The 24,086-nt window shown below is 38.0% G+C and overlaps 2 protein-coding genes and 1 long non-coding RNA gene across 7 annotated transcripts in view; 1 reads left to right on the forward strand and 2 right to left on the reverse strand.

Moving 5' to 3' along the window:
- ACYP2 (acylphosphatase 2) overlaps positions 1 to 24,086 on the forward strand; it is a 218,367-nt gene that overhangs the window by 170,980 nt on the left and 23,301 nt on the right. The gene's annotated exons all lie outside the window — the stretch shown is intronic.
- LOC141573330 (uncharacterized) overlaps positions 1 to 24,086 on the reverse strand; it is a 185,971-nt gene that overhangs the window by 6,022 nt on the left and 155,863 nt on the right. The gene's annotated exons all lie outside the window — the stretch shown is intronic.
- Positions 18,032 to 20,471, reverse strand: TSPYL6 (TSPY like 6). The gene has a single exon (XM_010951927.2). It carries the CDS (start codon positions 19,283 to 19,285, stop codon positions 18,032 to 18,034), a length of 1,254 nt encoding a protein of 417 aa, XP_010950229.2. The 5' UTR covers positions 19,286 to 20,471.

Raw genomic sequence — 24,086 nt, forward strand, 5'->3', positions numbered from 1 at the left:
CTGGGGGTGTTGGAATGCATTGACTGGCTTATCCTTGCCCTTCCTTGATTCAGTCACTGGACAGGAGGAATAATGCTAATCTGCTTAGTTTAAACCTACACCAGAAATTGTAGTCATTGTTGCCCAAATCACAGAGGGGCATGATAGAGCAGGAGGTGAAGTGGTACTGGGAAGACATCTTTGTCTTGTTTCCAATCTCACATGGAAAGCTTTCAACATTTTACCTTGAGTCATGGTATTTTGCTATATATGTGTGTGTGTGTGTGTGTATATATATATATATATATATATATATATATATATATATATATATATATATATATGTATATATATATTTTTTAAAGGTATTCTTTATCAGTTTAAGAAAATTACCTTCACAGTTAGCTAAGTGTTTGTAAAATCATGAATGAAAATAGACTTTTATTAGAAGTTTTTTCTGAATCTGTTGAGATGTTCGTGTGAATTCTTTCTTTATTCTGTTAAAGTGATAAATTATACTGATAAATTTAAAAAACTTTAATGAGGTATAATAGCATATAATAAACTGCACATATTTCTAATATATAGTTTTTTCACATATGTATATTTTTGTGAAACCATCACTGAAATCCAAAGAATGAACATATTTATCACTCCCCTCCAAAAGTTTCCACACGCCCCCGTGTAATCCCTCTCACCAGTCCCTTTCATTTTACCCATCCCTCCACGCAGGCCCCCAGGCAACCATGGATCTATCTTCTGTCACTATAGATTAGTTGCATTACCGATTGTTTTTGAACGTTAAAGTAACCTTCCATTTCTGCAATAAACCAAACATAATCATTATGTGTTAGCTCTCTTTGTTACATATTTCTGTATTCATTTATTTAACATCTTGCTTAGGATTCTTGCATGTATGTTTATAAACGTGACTGGACTGTAGTTTTTCTTCCTCTAATGCCCTTGTCATACTTCAGTATCCAAGTGATGCTGGATTCGTAAATGAGCTGGAGGGTGTTTTTCATTCTCTTTTCTATTCTCTGAAAGAATTTGTGTAAGCTGTAATTTTTTTCCTTAAGAATTTGGTTTGAACCAACCAGTGAAACCAACAGGACCTACAGTTTTCACTGTAGGAAGGTTTTTAATTATTGATTTGATTAAAAAAAATAGATACAGAACTGTTCACATTTTGTTTCTTCTTGTGCTGTCAGGTTTTGTAAGATGCACATTTTCTTGATCTCTATTGAAATATAACAACACAGTAATGTGGTAATATTAGGCATAAAGCTTGATGATTTTTAACAAATATACAATTTATTGATCTTAAGTTGTTCATAACATACTTTTTAAATATCTGTAGGCTCTATAATGATGTCCCCTCTTTTATTCCTGATATTGATTATTTAAGCTTACCCTCTGTATTTCTTCATTATTCTCCATGGGGGGTTTATAAACTTAAGTGTCATTTCAAAGAACCAAGTTTTGTCTTTGATCTTCTCTACTGTATGTTTGTTTTCTATTTTATTTATTGCTGTTTTTTATCTTTTTATTTCTATCCTCCTATTTTCCTTAGACTTAAGTTGTTCTTTTTATAACCTTTTATTATGGACGTTTAACTCATTACCTTTCAGCTTTTCTTCTCTAATACATGTATTTGGGGACAAAAATTTTCTTTTTAAAATGGGTTTAATGCATCTCAAATTTTTATGAACATTCACTTCAAAATATGTTTAGTTTTCATTGTGATTTCTTTGACTCATTGGTTTTTTTAGGAAGGGTATTTCTTAATTTACAAGCATTATAGATTTTCTAAGCATTTTTTTTATTGACTTCTAGTCCAATTCCTAAGTAGTCAAAGAATTTACTTTGTATGAATTGGATTTGTTGGAATTTGTGGCAGTTTGCTTTCAAATATGGTTGATTTTATAATCTATGTATTTTTTTGAGGGGGAGATTATTTATTTATTTATTTTTAAATTGAAGTATATAGTTGATTTACAGTGTGTTAGTTTCTGGTGTACAGCATAGTGAGATATATATATATATACATACACATATCTATATATATACATATCTATATATATCTATATCTATCTATCTTTGGCTATTGTATTCTTTTCCATTATAAGTTATCACAAGATATTGAATGTAGTTCCCTGTGCTTTACAGTATGACTTTGTCATTTATCTATTTTATATATGGTAGTATATATATGTTTACTTTATCGCTCCCCCACCCTTTACCCTGTGGTAACCATAAGTTTGTTTTCTATGTCTGTGAGTCTGTTTCTGTTTTGTAAATAAGTTCATTTGTATCATTTTTGAGATTATACATACAAGTGATACTTGTCTTTCTCTGACTGACTTCACTTAGTATGATAATCATCCATGTTGCTGCAAATAGCATTATTTCATTCTTTTTATGGCTGAGTAGTATTCCATTGTATATATACCACACCTTTTAAATTTATTAATATATTTTAAAATTTTATTTTTTATTGAAGTGTAGCTGATTTACAATGTTAGTTTCAGGTGTACAGCAAAATGATTCAGTTACACATACATATATATTTGCTTTTCAGATTCTTTTCAGTTGTTATTATAAGAAGTTGAATATAGTTCCCTGTGCTATACAGTAGGTCCTTGTTTATCTGTTTTATATACAGTAATGTGTATCTGTTAATCCCAAATTCCTAATTTATCCCTCTCCCGCCCTTTCTCCTTTGGTAACCATAGTTTGTTTTCTAGGTCAGTGAGTCTGTTTTTGGTTTGTAAATAGAATTCTTATGATTTTTCTTTAGATCCCACATATAAGTGATATCATATGGTATTTGTCTTTCTCTGTCTGACTTACTTCACTTAATATAATCTCTAGATCCATCCATGTTGCTGCAAATAACATTTTATTCTTTTTTATGGCTGAGTAGTATTCCATTGTGTATATATACCACATCTTTATCTAATCATCTGTCAATGGACATTTAGATTGCTTCCATGTCTTGGCTATTGTAAATAGTGCTGCTATGAACATTGGGGTGTGTGTGTCTTTTTGAATTAGTTTTCTTTGGATATATGCCCAGGAGTGGGATTGCTGTGGCCCATATATATTTAAAAGCAATGGGTATTCTGCAGTTTTGGGGTACAGTGATGTATGTGTGACTATTAGGTCGAATATATAAATTGTGTTTTTCAAATCTTGTAAATCCTTATAAATTATTTTATGTCATGTATCTGAAAAAGGTATGTTTAAAAAATCTATATTTTTATTTGTCTATTTTTTGTCCATATTTGTTTAATATATGATTTTGGACTATGTTATTAGGTACATAAAATGGATAATCATTATCTTTTTACTAAAGTACTTAAACATTTATCATTTGAAGTACCTATTTCTAGTAATAGTTTTTGCCTTAAAGTCTCCTTTGTTTGATACAAATATGGTTTATATGCTGTTTATGCATCCTCATTTTATGTACAAAATCCCCTAATTTTTTATTATATACTTAAAATACCCTAATATGTTATTATAAGTATGATATATTCAGTTAAAATTCATTTAGATCTATCCGTATTTGTCCTTTTCACTGTTCTTTACTCCTTCTGCATCTTTGAGCTCCCATCTGGGAGCTGAATACACCCTTTAGTATTTTCTCTAAAGTAAATTGTTAGTGAAAAATTTCTACTTCCCCCAACCCCTTGAAAAATGTCTTTTCCAATTTATTACTGAAGGGTAACTTGTAGGTAGTCCTAGGTTTCCAGCTTCTGGGTTCCCTTGATTCTTCTGAGAAATCAGCTATCAGTCTAATATTTGTTCCTTTGAAGTTAATCTCTTTTTTCCCTCTGTTTTGTTTTAATAGTCTCTCTTTAATTTTCAACATTTTTACTACCATGTGCCACAGTGTGCTTTTCAAAAAATTTATCTTACTTTAGGCTTAGAGAACTACTTGAATCTATGACTTTCATCAATTTGGGGAAAATCTCAGCCATTATCTTCTCAAATATTGCTTCTTTCTCATTCTCTCCCCCCACCACCCGCTTCAGGGGCCTTCCTCACTCACTTTCTGGTCAGACCTTCATGGATTCCTGGCAACCTATTAGCCCCATCCCCTGCCACACTCTGTCTTGTTCACTTGTTTCTAACTATCTTGCTGTCTTTCTAACAAGTCAAGTATGCTGCTGTCTCAGGACTTTTGAAAATGTTGCTTCCTTAGCTTGGAACACTGTTTTCCAGACATGTCCAAGACTCATTTCTGTACATGATTTAGTCACTGCTTAAATCTGGTCTTTTCAGAGAGGTTTTCCCTGATCACGTTTTCAAAATTACTACCCAGGTTTTCCCTCTCCTACATTGTACTCTAACCCTTTACCAGGTTTGTTTCTTCGTAGCACTTACTACAGTATGACACATTATATGTTTAATATGTATTTGCTTATTCTGTCTGCCTACATTAGAACATAAACTCCATGAGAGAGATTTTGTTCACAGGTATATCCCAATCTCTGGAATAGTGTCTGGAGTAGAGTTAGGGGCTCAGTAAATACTTGTGGGATGAATGAATGATTAATAGATAATGGATATGGGAAGATAGAATTCCCCATAGAAAGTGAAGAAAGCAGACAAGAAGAAATTAAGCAAGGATTTTAATTTTATCTATATTTTGCTCTTTTGTATGTAAAGATAGTATCATTGATCACATTTCTTTCCATCATTGTTACATAGAAGAGCAAAATGAAACATTAATATGTTTCAAAGTATTTCTTTCATTAGTTTAAATTAACTGGCATCTCATCATTTAGTTTACACATGTGCTCCATACATTTTTAAAGGCTTTCAATTAAAAAAAAATTATAGCTCCTGCGTAAGTCAGCTTGGAGGGCCATAATACCACAGACCAGGTGGCTTAAACAACAGAGATTGATTTTCTCATACCTCCAGAAGCTAGAGAGCCAAGATCTGGGTGCCAGCGCAGTCAGGTTCTGGTGAGGACTGTCTTCCTGGCTTGTAGATGGATCCCTTCTTGCTGTGTTCTCACATGGCAGAGAGCGAGCTCTGGTATCTCTTCCTCTTCTTGTAAGGGCACTAACCCCATCACTAGGGACCCATGCTCTTGACCTCATCTAAACCTCATTATCTCCCAGCGGCCTTGTCTCCAAATACCATTATAGTGGAGTTAGGGCTTCAACATGCAAATTTGGGGGGGGTACACAATTCAGTTCATAGCACCTGCCAAATAATAGGCATTATTCCAATGAATTAATGAGTCTGTACATTCAAGACTCTGTTTTCAGAGTGTGAAATTATTGTGATTGCACATAAAAATTTATTAAAATTATTTTTGCAAAATATTGTGAATACTTATCAGTACAAAGCCTAAATTGGCCAGCACCTGGGTAATGCCTGATCTATTTCATTTGTGGTTTGTGGGGTATCTATTTAGTATGTAGCTATTTAGGGACTCACATGAAAACATCATTTTTTTTTAATGAGCAAAAGACGTAACTCTGACTTTCTAAATGTCTTTTGTAAATTTCTTTCCCTAAATAAATCACAAATCCACCTATAATGCCTAGACCTACACACAGTATGCAGTCATTATACCTACTCAGAAAGAATCTACAGTGTAGGACAAAGCTACCTGGCTGGAGAACTGACTCTTCTAATTGTCATGTTTTCGCCTCACTGGCACCTACAGTCTTTTTAGATTGCCTGAGGTCAGCATGCCTTCCTGATGCTCATGGATTGTGCTGCTTTTCCAGGAACATCTCAAAGGGATTCTGCCTGAAAAAAAAGATGCTATACTCTTAACATTTCACTGCCTATAAAGAGAGCAAGAGTGGTCCCTGTCTTGGGCTTTTAGCCAGCTTCAAAACAGAAATGGAACTGATAGAGCCATCAACTCAGTCCGCCCGCCCCCACCGCCCATGTACTTTCTAGTCTAGAATGAAACTAACAGGGTAAATAAGTGCTTCTTAGAAAAGTTGAGGAGGAAAGCATCCACCCCCCCCCCGCCTCTCCTGTTCCTCACTCCTGAAATAGGATTGTTCAGCATCTCATATGATCTAGAGGAGTATCTGGCGCTGTGCCATACGTCCCCTTCGGAAGCACTGAGCTCTTAATGACTAAGAAATTCCAGGGGGTTGTCTAAGCCACCAAGGGTAGAAAGGGCACAGCATTATCACAGCTGAGCTAAAATTTAATGTGATTCTGACTTGAACACCCATGGTGACCTGAGAAGGTGGGATGGCAGACAAGCTCTAAATAGAGGAGCTTAGTCATGGCTCACCAGAAAGCCAAAAAGCTGTTCTCATGGTGGAATAGGGAAGAAGAAACTGGTAAATATTTCTAAATGTCATATATTTACATATGAATTTGTTTATTTTTAGAATTCTTCTCTTGGGAGAACTATGCACTTTAAAAAGAATCCCTAAATTAAAATATTTATATCAAAGATTGTACACACACTCACCAATTAAAAATTAAGAGTGTTCCCTAGAAGGAAGTGTAACCCCAGTGGTCCAGGGGCTGAGAGTTCTGTCATTAGCGGTGGGAATTTCTTCTCAGGAGGAAGTTAAAGGTGTGTTCCTACCCAAGTGACGAAGGGGATGGTTGAGAGGGATCTGGGGTTACTGCACTGAAGGCAGGCGGGACTGAGGGCACCCCTCAATGGGGTGGGGGTAGGGAGTATCACCGTATCTCAGCATTGCATTTTTAGAAACTAAATTTTAGGTGAGGAATGAAGTCACAATCCTTTAAGAAGAAAGGGATAAATCAGTTTACTAATTAACGGGGGAAAACACACCTCATTCAGGTATCAGTCCGCACTTGTACTGAAACCTCCCTGGCAAGCAGAGAATCAATCATAAAAGAAAATGGCCTTTTACCGAAAAGTAACACTTAAACACTTCTGTGCCCTGGAGAACTCACTCTGCTTCTCCACTTTAGAGATGTTTCTTTTTCTGACTAATAACTTGAAATGTTGTCTCTAATCAGAAATTGTGGATCACACCTAAAGATATAAATCAATACCTTTCTCATTCTTCAACTTTGAGTTTTCCCATTTTTATGGGTCCTCAGAAGTTTGTTGTTGCAGCATTCCCTGCCTCTTCATACCCATAATGAGTGAAAATTCCTGAGACTGAGGCTTCTATTACAAAGGGTGCACTTTAGATGAGCATCTGAGATGAGCTCTTCTCCAGTAAACAGGCTGAGGAACACAATAATGTAGGAGTCAGAAAACCCGAGGGCTAGACCTAGAGCTTTTATTACCAAACAGCCTGACCTTGACTGTGTTTTTCAGCTTCAGCAGCTTAAGCTGCAAAATAAAATCCCTTTCACCTTTGACATGGGACCCAGAACTAGCACTTTATTTTAGTGATTCTGGAAAGAAAACATTTAGGCTGAGGGGATGAATTTCTGTTCTCACTGAGGTAAAGAGGCCTTATTCATTTTTGTTTTTATTTTTTGGTAAAGCCGTCACTTTCAACCTGGTAGCCTGTATTTTTGTTTTTTTCTCTTCTTTTGGCTAGCTGGAGAGCGAGTGCCACAGACACGGTCTGAGAATATATTCTTTGCACTCTTGGAGCAAGGAGTACCAGAGTGGAGCGCCTCTCTCCCCTCCCCCAAATGCCTGCAAATGAAAACATTTTAATTAAATCAATACGGTTATTAGTTGAAATAATCTCTAATTTTGGCATATCATGGGAAACTATTTATGACATATGCCAGCTGACCCTTATCCAGATTTCCATGGAAATAGCAAGTATGTTCTTGGACTGTTTCTAAAATTTCCAGCTGCTTTTTAAGTGTGATACTGAACCTAAAAAAGAAACCTTCTATTAATAAAATGTATTTCAGGTATGTTCTCAGGTGCACAAGAGGTAGGCCTAACTTAAAAATTACCTGAAAAGATTCAAGGTGCGGTAACCCTGGGCTTTCCTTTAGGTTTCTTTAATTGAAACCTCTGATGTTACTGTGTTGTTTCTATCTGTAGTCAAACGGAAAGATTACAAAAAAGTTTTGCGGGTTTTTTTTTTTCTCCCTTTGAGATGGAGATTTACCTGTGTCAGGAGAAGCAGTAGTAGTCATATTCTTTTTTTTTTTTTTAATTGAAGTATAATCAGTTACAGTGTGTCAATCTCTGGTGTACGGCATGTCCCAGTCATACACGCACATACATATATTCAGTTTCATATTCTTTTTCATTAAAGGTTATTACAAGATAGTAATCATATTCTTTTCCTGAATGATCAAATAAAGTTTTTGTTCAAGAGAGAAAATCATATTCCATAGTACCAGATTTATTCCTCAAATGTATGTGCTGTTGAGTATGAATATATTTCAGATGAAATAATAGTATATGAGAGGAATTACCTATGTGTTTATAACAGGCCTAATGAAAGTGCAGACTCCATGACTGTACTGCACACTTGGTGAAGGCAACGGCAGGTTTACAGTGTTCCTAACATATGAGTTAATCTGTGCAAACCAGTGGATGCCACTACGGAAATGATTTTCACGGTGCAGTCACTGCAGTCTATAGCAGTTACAGAATAGCATCACACATGACGAAACCACGAGGCTTGGTGAATAGAATATGCTTACAGAATTTAGTAATCTTGAGGTGACCTTGCCTATTACTGATGTTCCTGAGGCAATTGCAGGTTTGTATTACTCATTTTGCCCCAGTGGTGGTGTGGTGATTGATTTCCTGCGTTAAAATGGAAAATAGGATTATATTCGACTTGGCACTTGAGGTAAAATATACAGTCATCCCTCAGTATCTGTGTGGGATTGGTTCCAGGACACCACTGGGCGCTGTGGATACCAAAATCAGAGGATGCTCAAAGCACTTATATAAAAGGGTGTATATTTGCATATAATCTATGCACATCCTCCTATATACTTTAGATCATTTCTATCAAATTATTTTTTTCTTTGCATTTTCTAGGTGACTCATTTTTTAGGATTTTTTGGGGGTTAGATAATTAGGTTTATTTATTTTTGGAGGCAGTACTGGAAATTGAACCAAGGACCTTGTTGTGCATGCTAAGCATGTGCTCTACCACTTGAGCTATACCCTCTCCCCAGGTCATTTCTAGATTACTTGTAATACCTATAATTCCTGTTGTACCTAATACAATGTAAATGCTGTGTAAATAGATGCTGGCACATAGCAAATTCAAATTTTGCTTTTTGGAACTTTCTGGAATTAAAAAATGTTCAATCTGTGGTTGTTTGAATCTTCGGATGTGGAACCGTGGATACAGACAGCCAACTGTATAATCTGAAGTTAGCATCCTTCTTTGGCAAATCCTTGGATCAGTGATTTGCAACCCTTTAGTATACTTCCTTTCTCACCATTCTAAAAATCTGCTTATTATGAATTTATGTATTCCTTCCCAGTTTGTGATTCTTCTTTTGACTTTCTTATGGAATTTTTTGTTTTACCATGCAGATTAAAAAAATTTTTCCAGGTAGGTGTATTTATTAATATTTCTCATTATCCCTCTGGATTTTAAATAAGAGTTAATACAAGTTAATACATTCTCTTTTGTGTAGAGTATTTTTATGATTTTATATTTTTAAAATTTAAATCTTTGCTTCTTTGGAATTCACCTGGTACACAGCATGAGGCTTAATTTTATTAAAATGTTTCTCCAGTTGTCTAAAGACAGTACCTTGCTTTGTCTATCTTTTCCTCACTGACTTCAGAAGCCACGTTTATCCTATACCAAATTCTGTTTGCCCTGGGATGTATTTCTAGATCTCTTGTTCCATCCTGTTGATTGGTTTATTTGTGTGTCAGGACTACACTTTTAATTATTGTAGCTTTACAAGTGTTAGGAATAGCCCCTTTCATTTCTATTTATTTTTGGAGGCTTCCTTGACGTTCTTTTTCTAAATGTATTTTGGAATTTGCTTGTCTCTCCCCAACCCCTTCCTCAAATTTTGGCCTTGTTATTGTAAGTACAATAAATTTCTAAATTAGCTTAGGAAGACAACTTTATGAGATTCAGACTTCCTATTTAAGAACTTGTTACACTGTTCTCTTTGTATGAGTCTTTGCATCCTTCAGGAATGCTTCAAAATTGTAGTCATAAATCTTGTCTATTTCTAATGTCTTTTCTTAGATATTTTATCTTATACTGTTACTATGGTAAATGAAATCTTACCCCATTTCATTTTCTAACTTGCTGTTTTTTTACCTGAAATGTATTTTTTTGATTGTAGTTGATTTACAGTGTTGTTAGTTTCTGATATATGGCATAGTGATTCAGTTATACATAATTATAATTTGTATCTGTTAATCCCAAACTCTTATCCCTCCTCCCACCCTTTCCTCTTTGGTAACCATAAGTTTACCAAAGGTAAACTAGGTCTGTGAGTCTCTTTCTGTTTTATAAATAAGTTCATTTATATAATTTTTTTTTAGATTCCACATATAAGTGATATCATACAATAGTTTTCTTTGTCTGACTTACTTCACTTAGTATGATAATCTCTGAGGCCATCCATGTTGCTGCAGATGGTATTGTTTCATTCTTTTTATGGCTGAGTAGTATTCCGTTCATCTGAAATGTATTGATGTAATTCTGTATCATGCTACCTTACTAAATTTGCTTGATTATGGTACTTTTTCAGTTCAATAGCTCAGGTTTTCCATAAAGACCACAAATTGTGATAGTTTTTCTTTCTTTAAATTACTGTACTTCTGGTTCTTTCTCTTATTAACTGTATTGTCTAACATCCAGTATTGCTAAGTCATAGTGGTGGTATATGAACATCCTTTGTTGTTCCCGACTTTAGTGGGAATGCCTCTGCTGTTGCCCCCATAAGCATGATGGTCACTTTAGCACTGAGGTATATTTGATCAAGTTGAGAAGGTATGCATCTATTTCTACCTTATTAAGTTTAAACATTTTCTAAATAAGAAAGCCCCAGGGGTGTGTATCTATAGCCTCCCTATAATAAGACCAAAGCTCTAAAATGAAATTTAAGACTTTCTAGTCTATATCCCTCCCATTATGAGTAATAAACTCCAATCACAGTAATAAATTCCAATCAATTCCTCACAGGAGTCCCAAAATTATATTAAAAAACAAGCTGGAAGTAAAAAAAAAAAAAAATCATTGTATCTTAGGTCTCACACTAATGTTCTTTTGGGTACATAAAACTAACATTGAAAATTTCTTTTATGATTATTTTTCTTTTCCTTTGTGCATTTTCCTTGAAAATTTTCTATTTTGTCCCTCTCTTTCCATCACATTTTTGGGGCCTCACATGTGCTGCTTGGCTCTGCATTCTTCCCCATTGCTGAGGAGCCAAATTTATCAAGGATTTTTAGACAGTGACATAATCCCTTCCCCACCCAAAAGACCTCTGCTATTTGGACAAAGTGCACTGTCTCCCAAGTGTTGCTGGTTACTCCTGGAATTACGGCAGAAAGCTTGTTGGCACCATTTGAACACCTGAAAACATGCTTCAGCTGTGACAGTGCAAGAGGATGTGAACCAATAGTAGATGTGTCATCAGTGATGTATCTTACATTCATTTTTGGGTGGTATTCAGATCTCAAAAGAAATTAGGTCATAATATCTTTATAATCTTTAAAAAAATAAGCAATTACATATTAGTACTGTACTTCTGATTTTGATGTGTCATAACTTTCATTAATAAACATCAAAATTAGTAAACATGCTAAGAAAATTTGTGTACAAATGAGAAAAACAGCACTGGGAAAATTATTTTGATAATTTTCTACTGTAAAACAAAAGATAGCATTTCTATCTATATATAGTTACCAAACTCTGGAGTCAGACCTGGGTTTGAATCCCGGCTTTACCTCTGCCTGGCTAAGTGACTGGATACAAGTAACATAATCTCAACGGAGTCCCATTTTCCTAACCTGCAGGATGGAGACAGGAATACCTCATAGAGTTGTATGAGAATTAAGAGAATAATGCACATATAGTGCTTAGCACAGTGGTACCAGGACGTAAGCCCTTAGTAAATGAGAGTTATTAGTATAGCCTGTTGTTAAGGGCTGTAATAAAGCCTCTTGTTTTTCTTTAAATTATATGAATTTAGAGATCAAGGAACAAATATCACAGTTTTGACTCAATATGGATCCGTAATTGCAAAACAGCTCATTTATCGACACAGCCTTCTTTCTGAGACTTAGTTCTCCTCAAGGTACTTGAAGGGATTTGACTGAAGTCTGCCCTGGCTCTTTTAGGAATGATTTGTACAGGCATGGCAATTAACACTTACCTAAAACCTCAAGCCTATAATTATATTACCTTTTTTATTAGGCTCTCGGTAGCCAGTTATTTTTTTGACCATCTGATAAGTGAAATAAAAAACTCCTACAAAAGACTAATATGATTCATACTGTACACATTTAGAGCTATAAAGGACTCGGGCATCTTTACTGACATGTTCATAAAGTAATTTGGGAGTGCCTAACTTGTGCTGGACATAAAATAGGTATCCCTAGGGATATATAGATGAAAAGATCCCTACTGTGAAGAAGTTTACAATCTAGTATAGTGTCTAGAAAGGAACTTAAAAGCCACTTCTTATAAAATAGTATCAGCCTTCCTTTATGCCCCTAACCTTCAGGCAGGGGAAACAGTCCTCTTATGTGGTCCCATAGCACTGTCTGCTTGTACTTGTATTCTGGCATTTCTTACACAGTACTTTGTCTCCTATGCCAGACTGTAAGGACAGGAAGAAAAAGATACCTAAACGTGATCTTGGCCCTTAAATAACTTAAAATTGAGTGACAAAGACGTACATAAACTACTAACACATAAAGAACTAACTTAAATACAAACTTGTATGAAATAAATGCCACAAAGTGTACGCTATGTGAAGTAGGAAGTTTGGGAGGTTATTTAGAGGAGATGGCATTTGAATTGAATTTAGAAGTAATGATAGAATTTCCATAGATAAGGAGGTGGGGGAAGAGAATCCAAGATGAGGGAACATCATGAGCAAAGGCACAGAGGCAAGAAAGTGCGTGGGTTGCTTGAGAAACAGCAAGGCCACCAATGTGTGTGGACACTGGCAAGAATGTTAGGCAGGGGCTTGGCTGTAGCTGACCTTGAAGGCAGTGATAGGGTGTTTGAACTTTGTTCTGCAGGCAGTGATGTGTTGACCAGAGTATTTGTATTAAAGGGACTGCATCACTTTGTCAACAGTATGAATGATGAAAGAGAAAGATCAGATTCAGGAAGAGAAGTCTGGAAATTTCTAGTAATGTAAACAAGAGATGTTGAAGAAAAATAGACATGGAAAGGAAGAGAGCAATTCTGGAAACACTGTGCAGATGGACATGTCAGAGCCTGATCATGGAGTAAGACCCTGATCTTGGAATCGGAGATTCCAAACTTGAGTCCTTTTCTCAAAGGTGACGGCAGCAGCTCTGGCAGTGGCTAAGGTCACTCAGGAAGAGCACAGATAAAGCAAGCCAGGGGGAGGCCACAGAGCCTTGTGGAAGCGTAGATTTAAGGGGTAAGTAAATCTTCAGACTTAGAAGAAATGATGTTTCAAACTTGTTTTTAAAATGATAAGGAAGACTTTTTGTCGTTAGAATTAAGTGGTTTGCCTACAGTTTATGGCTGAGCACTTTAGAACCCAGGTGCCCCAACTTACAACTCAGTGCACTATTAGTTTAATGCTCTAGACTCTAGTTTTATGCTAAATTTAAAAATCTGACCTACCACCTCTCCTGTCCTCATCTATGTTGTTAAAACAGACTAAACTTGAATTTTGGATCTCTTTACATAAATCAAAGTATCTTGTGTCTTTTACGTTTCTAGCTACCAATAGCAAAGAGAAAATTTTGCCCTTGGAAAATACAGGGCAAGCCATCCATATGGATGCCATTTAAAATTATAATGTGTGATATGAATTGATAGTAGGAATTGTAAAAAGCCTCGTTAAAACATCTACCTTAGGTTTCAAAGGCAGTAAGTTAATCTTATACATTATTACATGTTTTTATATCCTTTATGTTAAAAAAAAAAAAACCCTGCTGCATTCTCAACACTGAATTATCCTTATTGTCCCCAAATACCTTGCTGTATACATAGTGGAAAGATTTAGCTCAAAGAAGCCAAAACAAATGATTTCATTAGTTTCACAGAAGATTTTGTTGCTATTAATACTGCAGTCTTCTATGGCATATGCCAAAGGTGTAGTTTAAAATTCTGTTTTTAACTCAGTGAAATATTTTTACCTCGAAAAGGGAGGCCTAAAAAGAAAGGATATGAAACTTTGATACAGACCATTTTAAAAAGCAAGTATATGATGAGGCCAATTCTCAGAATAGCATCATCCTTGCTGAGCAACAGAACTAAATAATACGTGGATTTTATCATTTGGCTGGAAGAACTGAGCTCTGAAAATGAACCATCACAAGCCATGATTAATAAACTCTTTACAACTCTACTCTGATAAGAGTTAGTTGAAAAATAAGCAGGAGCACTATAAATACTAAAAGTTGATGGCCCATACCTAGATAAATATTTTTTCCCACAGAAAGTCGATTTTAACCATTTGTGTTATAGTGAATGATCCTATTGGAATTCTTATATATGGACTTACAGCCTATCCAGAAAGATATGAAACACACTTTTATATTGGCCTATCATTTTCTAGCATTGAAGTTCCAGGGAAATGGTGGCTTTTTTAATTTTTATTTTTGTTTACTTTGGGCTTTGTTTTTTCTTAAGCGTATTTTATTAAATATAATAAATACATAGAAAAGCATGTTTCACAAGTGTACAACTCAATGAGTGTTACAAATTGAATATACCGATGTATCCAGCACCCAGGGGGAGGCACAGACATCTCCAGTTCTTCAGAACCCAACATCATACCCCCTTTCCAGTCAACAGGTACCCCCTCTCCCGCTACAGCTGTTAAGAAACAATTATCATGGGTCTCTGATATTTCTGCACACCTTGGGAGCAGAGATACTATCTACCTTTGTTCAGAGTATCTTTTCGTGAATAGCCTTAGAAGACAAAAACAGTGTTTGCCTCCAGAGAAAAGGGCCATTTTGCTCAAGCCTTGAAAAAATAGATCGTCTCTTATTATTGTCTTTTATTACACTGTTTAGTACAACAGGGTATCTCCCTTCAAAGTCAAAGGTAGGCATGTTTACTTGCCATTCTAAAAGACTGAAGTTCCCTAAACTCAGGATTCCTCTCCTATAATGCAACGCACTGTGTGTGCAGGTGTCACCTGGCTTTCTTCATCTTTCATAATTAGGAATTAGGGCTCAAGGAACTGGTGTAATACTGATACAGGCTATTGAGTTGTAAGGTTCTCTGTCTCTGACTCAGCACCCATTAACTAGGCTGACCAACATACTAGTTCGTAGGCAGGGTAAAATCTCAGACCCTTTACTGTTCTTGGTAGTAATCACTATTCCAACTTCTACCACCATAAATATCTGTGCTTAAAATTCACATATAAATTCAATTACATAGCACGTACTCGAATCTGGCTTCTTTCATCCAACCTCATGTTTGTGAAATTCATTCATATTATTGCACGCAGGCATAGTTTTTCATTTCTCATAGTATTCCATTGTATGAATATTTAAAAACTTATTTTTTCTACTAGAGATGGATGCTGGGGCAGGTCCTGCTATTAGAATTATGCTGTTATAAACAATTTTATGCATGTTTTTGTGAATATATGTATGCATTTCTGTTGGGTATATTCCCAGAGCTGGATCCAGAGGGTGTGCAGAGATAACTGCCAAACAATTTTCTAAAGCATTTGCATCAAGCTAGTCTTCATATATTGCTAGTGGAACATTCTGGTTTCTCTGTGTGCTTTTCCACCCTTGTTATTTTCCAACTTTTTAGTTTTGTTTTTTCAGACTGACAGGCTTTTATTTTATCAACACGCACATAAGGAAAGATAAATATGGTACACTTCCAATTTTACAGAGCAATCTCACGAGTATTTCTGCTATTTAGGGAAAGAGATTTATCAATTAAGGTATTACCAAGGTAAATTATCAAGACAATCAGCGCCACAATTTTTTGGTAGGTCATTTTTCCATAAAGACAACAGTTTTCAAAGCCTTCACTATGACAAGACCAAGTTACTCAGATTATACTTCTAAAGATACAGTTTTAACAGAAAAAAAGTTGAAAACTGTTATGAATATTCACATAAGTCTCTATATTGTACAGGAAAGAGACTGACATTCTTCCAAATGTTCCCAACTGAAAGCAAAAGAAAATCTGTACAGCCAAATCTTCCCAGTAAGCAGCAACAGAGAAAGTAAGAGGATTTTACTAAATACCAGTGAAATTAAGGGCACAGTATTCATCTTCAGCGTATATACGATCACATGAGAACAGAAAACACTTAAAGCTGCAATGTTTGTTGACTCTAATACATGCTTTGCCCGAGTGAATGACAGACACCCTTTAGGACCCCATCTCTTAATACTCAAGTTCCAAGAAGCACCCCAGCCAGCCCTAAATTATGATTTCATTTTCTCAGGGAAAAACATGAATAATTGAAAATGAACGTAATAGTTTAAATAAAATGCTAACTTCAATAAAGTGAGTTTTTCATGAGAGTGTGAAATTATGAAAGAAAAAAAAGCTGCAATGTTTGTATGTCTTTAAAGAACCCTTTTCAGGGCAACATAGTTAACCCTTCAACCACCTTCAATTCTCCCATCCCAATTCTGAGAAAATATTTCTCCTCCCATCACCACTGACAGAGAAGGTATCCCTCAGTCAACCCACTCTTAATTCTAGGCCCATTTTTCCCCTGGCTCATGTCTGCCTCTGGCCTTTTGTTCAGTTTTCCTGCTTGGGGCACCCACCACAATCTCCATCCATTCACTGCATGTATATCTGTCTTCCTTCAAACCTTCTAGGCATTGCTATAGGTGGGTGAGGGGCTGGGAAGAAAGCAGAGAGGGCATAAGAGTTCTGGTAGTCTCCTTTACAGGACAGCCTCTCCGCCTCTGGAAATGATACAGTCAGGTTACACGGAAAAGCCTGTTCTTTGCAGCTGTTTCTGAGCTACCACTTTTTTTTTTTTTTTTTTTTTTAAAGAGAAGAGATATGAGAGGGAGGAAGGTGAGAGAGATGAGACACAGAGAGAAAGGGAGATAAGACAAACTACATCTACCCTGGCACTGCTGGCACCTTACCACTTTTAGGATGAGGAAGGAAGGCAAATAAAAGTACCTAAATTTTGTATGGCTTCGCTGGTTGAGGCTGAAAAAGCCCAGTACTTGGCAAGGGCATCATTCTCCTTGTCATGCAGATAGAGTCTAACTTGTCACCTCAACCACTTGCCTGACAGTAGGGTTCCTGAGTGATGGTGAGGAATTAAAGTCTTTTAGGGAAAATACAGAGAGGTCTTTTATAGGCTGGTGGCAAACCTGGTTCTACCACCAGTTCTGAAGATCCTTATATACCAAAAACCAGAATGGTCTGGAAAATGTCCGTGCACAGGTGGCAGCCTAAGAGGGTGGGCATAGCTTGTAGCAGGCAGCAATAGGTGACCAGAGGAGCAAGAAGAGCAATAGATGCATAAATCACAGAGACCAAGTGGCCCATTGCTGCTCTCTTGACTTTATTAATGCCCAGCAGTTGTCCACAGGCCATGTGCATAGCAAAATGAGTAAAACAGACTCTTATTAAACATAGCTAGAAATCCAGGTAGTAATAGCTAGACCAGAAGCCTTGGGAACAAACAGGGTCGAAGCAGTGCAGACAAAGGCAGTGCAATCTGTAGCATCGTTCATTTGGCTTAGAAGAGTGTGAGCCACCACCATGGAGCATGTGATGTTAATGCAGAACGTTAATGCAGCATGAAGACCATGTGGAAGTGGAGCAGCACAGCCAGGAAGGTCTCAGTCTAGAAGTTGAGAGAACTCAATGTCCAGAGGAGGGAAGGTACAGAAAGGTCAACACAAAAACAAAGAAAGGAATACCCTTGCTGTTGCCAAGACACAGGTCTGGCAGGGGACTTTGTGTGGGAGCATTCCTAAGAGCAAAGGTTAACCAGATTGGAATCCACAGGGCCTGGGGCTCTCCACCAGCTCCCTTATCTGATGAAGTCTACCTCTCTGGGCCCCTTCATGCAATAGGTAGTACTGCAGTGGATTTGGCCAGAGGTCCTCTTTGATGATCTTAGCAATCCTGTCAGAGTCTGGAAAGCTGTGGTCTGAAAGCCAGGCAAACAAGCTGCATGTGAGGTCTTGGTTCCTAGGATTGAAAGCCGGAGGATCACGGCCTGGGTGCCATATGATCGGAGTGGCAAGAGCCACCACTTGGCCGGAGGGTCTGACTTCATATTCCTTGACAATCAACTTGTTTCTGAAGTATGGGTTTCTTCGAAAGAAGAACTTGAACTTGCAGCCCATCCTAGGATGTCTGAGCCCCTTCACCTCCAAATTGGTTAAGTACCTGAACATCTCGGCATCCCTGCCTCTAATCAGGGCAGACAGCTGCGGGTGGTTCTGAAAGGCAGTCATCCAGAAGCCAGGGATGTTCTGAATGATGCGGTACCTCCGCTGAAGGTAGTGTCGCCGCATGCGCCCAAACCTGCGCTCTAGCTGGAGGAAGGCCCGGTCAGCCTGAGCGTTCAGAGCGTCCAGTTCCAGCTGGATAGCCTCCAAGGGGTTCACATGGAGACCCTCATTCAGGGCCCGAGGCCCTGCCTCATCCTTCACCACGTTTACGGCTCTGGGTTCCTCCACCGTTTCCACTTCCTCACCCACTGGCTTCTCCTTCCTCTCCTCATCATCCACTACTATAGGGAAGATGGTACCCCTTTCAGTCTTCACTTCCCTCACCTTCGCCCCAGCCATCAGCTCAGGCTCCGACCTCCCTGTGCCACAGGTTTCTAGGGCCTTCTCCCCACCAGTTCCCCGCTGACATCCATTTCCTAGGCTGCTCTCGGTTGCCACAGGGACAGGGGCTGCTTCCATGCCCTCCGCGGGCGGCATGGCCTCCTCCTGCCCCGCTTTGGCAGCTCCGTGACCGCGACCCCCATTGACTAGGATCTGGGGAGTAGGGCCACAGTCCGCGGGGTCCCGCGGTGCGCACCCCTCCTCCAGAAGCTGGGGTGGTGGGAGTGCGACGATCCCCAAGCTGCCCTCGCCTGTCTCGGTCACCACCTGCCTCACCTCCGCTTCCTCTAGACGCTTCCGGCACTGCTGTGGGTCTGGGTCTTCCAGCGCGTGGTCAGGAACAGGGAAATGGCAGGTCTGGGGGAGAGGGATCCCGTCGACCCCACGCGGGACGCTCATGGTGGTAAAGGAGCCTGACCAGCTATTTCCTGACGTTTGCTTCTCTCACAAAGACGAACTCAAGCAAACACCACACCCTTCGGATTCGCGACATCCGTCGTTCGATCTCGCGATACTTAGCCTTCAGTCTCGCGACACCCACTTTTGGTCTCACAAGAAACTTTCTACTGCTTCTGCCATCTTTTATTTTCACTATTCTGGCGCGTCTGTGATGGACGTGTCTTTTGGTGGTTTTAATCTGCATTTACCTAATGTCTAATGGATTGGGAACCTTTTCATGTAGTTTTGATTTCCCCATTTGGCTATCTTTTTGTAAAGTAGCCGAGTCTTCTCATTTTCCTGTTGGCGTGTTTTATATTTTCCATGTTGATTTGTAGGAATCCGTTATACGTGTTAGACACAAGTTCTTTTTCAGATCTGTGTATTTCAAACAGCCTCTCCTACTGTGAGTTGCTTTTTCAGTATCTTAATGATGTTTTGATTAACAAAAGTTTTTAATCTTCATATATTCCAACTTATTTTATCCCTTGGTGCTTTTTCTGCCCTTTTTAAGAAATCTTGTCTTTCTAAGATATTTCACATTTATATCTGCAGTCCACTTGGAATTGCTTTTTGTGAATGGTGTGATAAGAGTTAGATTAATTTTTCCCATAAAATTATCTAATTGACCAAGTAATGTTTATTGAAAAGACCATCCTTCCCCATGCATAGGTTTTTGATGTTTCCATTAAAAGTAACATGTCATTGGCCAGAGCTACTCAGATGGCTTTGCCTAGCTTTAAGGGGTCAGGGAAGTATAATCCTCCCCTGAGATTAGGAGAAGGAAACTGAAAATATTGGTAAGCACTCTGATGAGTGCACCACAAACTGTAACTTGAGTAGTGTGTACAAGACCAGCAGAGTTTAGGCCAAAGAAAGTAGAGAAAAGGTAATGATGAATATAAGAGGAGAAATTAATGAAAGACAATAGAGAGTATTAATCAAAGATTAAAAATAAAAGGAGAGAGGATAAGTAAACAATTTTTGGAATGAAAAATAGTCAGTAGTGATTTAAAGAAACATAAGAGAACATGTTGGACAGACTTAGACTAATACATTATCCAACTTAGATGAAATGTGTAAAAAGTGTTCAATTGTGTGAGGTGGTGCTGACGGATCAAGTAAAATGAGAACTGACCAGTGGATTTTAAAGAGAAGTGGTGGGGGGTTGGCATAGGCTTTAAAGGGAATGGGAGGAAAGAAACTGGAGACTGTGAATACTGATAATTCTCTTGAGGGATTTGCCCCAGTGGGAACTAAATGGAGGCACCACTCGACAAGAATAGTTTTGGAGAAGTGTTAGGGTGACAGCCTGGCTGTAACAGGTTTAAGAGAAAATCAGGAAGGGAGAAAGTGAAAATAGCAAGTATACATGACTCTTGAAATTTTGCTCCAGAGAGATGGGATGATGGCTGGTGGAGAAAGTGGGTCAAAGAAAATGTTTTTCAAATGGGAGAAAAAGAAGTATGTGTACATGCTAATGCGAATGATTGGGCAGAGAGCAAAAATTAATGGTGTAGAAGAGAGAAAGGAGAATTGTTGGAAGGATATCCTTGAATTGGTGAAAGCGAATCTAGTGCCTAAGCAGAGGAAGAACAGTCGGCCCTTAACAGGAGCATGACAAATTCCCCTGTGGGAACCGGAAGGAAGGCAAAGTAGGAGGGTGTAGATGCTGGCTGGTGGGAAGAAGTGATGGTGGAATCTATGAGATTCTCCTCTGATTGCTTCAGTGTTCTCAGTAAAGGAGAAGGCAAGATTCAACTCAAGTGAGAGTGAGGATGAGGCACGAGGCAGTGGGATTCTGGGGAGAGAGAGGTAAGAAACAGTTACCTAGAGTGACTGGACTATAACATATGGTATGATTGTTGAATAGCATTAAGATCATGAATTTGAAGTGGGGTGCATCAGCATGATTGTGAATTTTTCTTCATCCATGGTCAGTTTACAGGTGCAGCATGAGTAAGCAGAGTTGGATTTAGTCAGACCTGAAGCAAGAAGGGCAAGAGAATGATTATGATCGATCTTAGAATCTACGCTGGAAGAATAGAGGACACATAGGCATGAGGGGCAGTGAAAGGGTGGCCTGATCAGAGGGTTGGAAGACCCAGGGAATTGAAGGGTCGTGGTGGCCAAGTACTAGAATGAGCTAGAAGGATGAGAGATGGTGGTCTGAGAGTGGATTGCAGGGGATTGGTTAGAACACTACTCATCCATCCAACCTGGGCTGTAATGAGGCACACTGAGCACAAGGTCATGGTAGGGGAGGAGGTGAGCCAGCCAAGAGGCCTGGGTGGGAAGGATCACCTATGTGAAAGATAAGACAGGAGAGAAGTAAGAATAAGCCAGGAGCTAAAATCTGTGAGAAATGAGGGGGAAATGACATGAGAATGTAGGGCATTAGGTGATCTAAACCGATGAAAGGAGACTTAAAGCTGGATCTGTATTCTAGGGACGAGGTTCATTGCGTAACGACACCACCTCTGGCTAAATGAGTGGGAAGGGAGGCACCTTTAGAATTTCATATTACTTAATATCACAGAGCCTGCATTACTTTTTTCTTAAAAGTGTTCAGAAGAAGGATACACATATATTAGTTGATCAAAAATAAGGAATGCATATGTTTTCTAAAATTGGAAAGTGAGTAGTGATCATATTCTTTGAGTTCAGTGTCAAATGTTATTCTCTTTTGGGATCTTTCATTCTGCTTGTGTCCTAGAGTGTGGACTGAAACTACTGAAAAGAGCAAAAATGATTTTAACTTGGGGCTTGAAACATTTTGGCTACAAAAGAAAAATTTTTAAGGGGAATGAGGAGAGCTAATACAAAATCTCAGCAATATCTAATCAACCAGAGGCAGAAAGACAGAAGGGGGAGTGAGAGAAAGACAAAGATAAAAGAAGAAATATGAGTAAAGAAAGAAGATGGCTTCTTGGGGAGAGTACAATTTAGCCATAAATCTTCACATCATAGAATTGTGAACTGTTTAAATTCTCTGGGAAACAGAAACAGCATGAGGTTTTAAAAGATAAACAATATAAGATGAATGAAGAGAGCCTGTGAATTGTATAGTCTTATTTTTCTTCGACTCCTCAAATAATGTTGTTCGGTTCTTACTTGTTTTGAAAGGGATCTCTCATCCTTGACCTGAATTCTTTAAACAAGTATGTTTGTTTAGTGGCTTAGCATACCGAATTACTGTTCTTCAGGCTAGGCCACCCAGTTTAGAAAGCTGAGGGCCTCAATAAAATGTTACTTTCTTAAGACTCAAAAGAATGTTGGCAGACAAGGGAAGGAGATGTACACTTCGTTAATTTCCTCTGTTTCCCATAGAAAGTCCATTAAACTGCAAAGGACATGGTAAAAAAGCAGCTTTGAGTGATTAACCAAGTAGCTGTTACAACTGCAGTCATCTCTACTACCTCTTAGAAATAGCATATAAATATAGAGAAGTAGAGAGAGAATATATGAGTTACCAGGGTGTGGGTAATGATTTGCCCTGGGGAAGTTAAAAATTAGGATTTAATCATTTTCTACTACTGTAGCACTCACAGAGCGCAAATATATGTTATGGTGCCTGATGAAACTAAGAGGCTAAAGTCTGTGTAGGTTGGGGGGTAGGGCCACATGGCAGGGGTGACCAGATCACCCAGGGATATACAGAGCCATTACAAAAATGACAATATGGGTCAAAACATGATATAAAACATGCTTATAATATCTAAATGTTAAACATCGAGAATCATTCTAGCCTGAGATAAAAATATTAAGTAACGGAATTAATACTATAGTAAATGAATAAAATTTAATCATGAAAAACTGAAATAATACTATTGGATCTTTTAAAAAATAGTATGATCTTAAAAAACAAACTAAATTGATGTCATTATTGCACTGAGAGCATTGTTTTGGGGCGGAAGTTTCTAGCAGCTTTAAAAACTCAGACTCTACACTAGTAGCAGAATGGTGAACAGTTTTGCTCTAATTTCTAGTATTTTCTCCTCAGTTGTCATTTTTAAATAACTTCTCTTTTTGATCTTTTTTTCCCTTTAGAAACAACGTTTTTGTTTTGTTACATTACATCCTCACTGTACTCTATGAACTAGATATTATCATTTGCCCCATTTTGCAGATAGGAAAACTGAGGTGCAGAAAATAAGTAATAAGCTTATGGACACAGAGTAAATGGCAAAGTCAAGAAGTGAACCCAAGTAATCAGACCCTGCAGCTCTTCCTGTTAAACACTGCAGGGTACACTCTGAGTCTTTCAGCCTCAATTTCCTCATCAATAAAATAGGGTCAATAATTCTTATCTCTTGTGGCGGTTGCAACAATTAAATAAAATGTTCAGCTTGGGCAATGTTGATGCTGTACTTATCTGTTCCTGCATTGTTAGAATGAGCATGCATTATTCATGTATTTTTTAATCAAGAAAAAAATATTAAGGCCCATAAGAGAGCCTGGCACAGAGAGGCACCCCGTAGTCATTATGTCTGAAAGCCAGGTCAGAGTTTCCATTTGACTGAATAGGGATTTGTCATCTCTGGAAGCCTGGGTGTGAAGGGAAGAAGATAGGGGAATAGCTAAAGGAGAATTCAGGTTAGAGGTTTTTACTTTCCAGTAGGAGGGGCTTGTACATCCTAAAGTGAGGGGTGGGAACCAGTGGGAGGGAGAGCCCATTGGTTTAGGCAAGTAGGAATTAACCAATGGAGCAGAGTCCTGAGGAATTGGGTAGGGGGGCGGTCCTAGAACACTGGATGAATGA

The sequence above is a fragment of the Camelus bactrianus genome, chromosome 15, assembly GCF_048773025.1.
Source record: "Camelus bactrianus isolate YW-2024 breed Bactrian camel chromosome 15, ASM4877302v1, whole genome shotgun sequence".
NCBI lineage: Eukaryota > Metazoa > Chordata > Mammalia > Artiodactyla > Camelidae > Camelus > Camelus bactrianus.

Coding starts and splice junctions, on each gene's coding strand:
- TSPYL6 (XM_010951927.2), bottom strand. CDS start 19,285: ATGAGCGTCCCGCGTGGGGTCGACGGGATCCCTCTCCCCCAGACCTGC.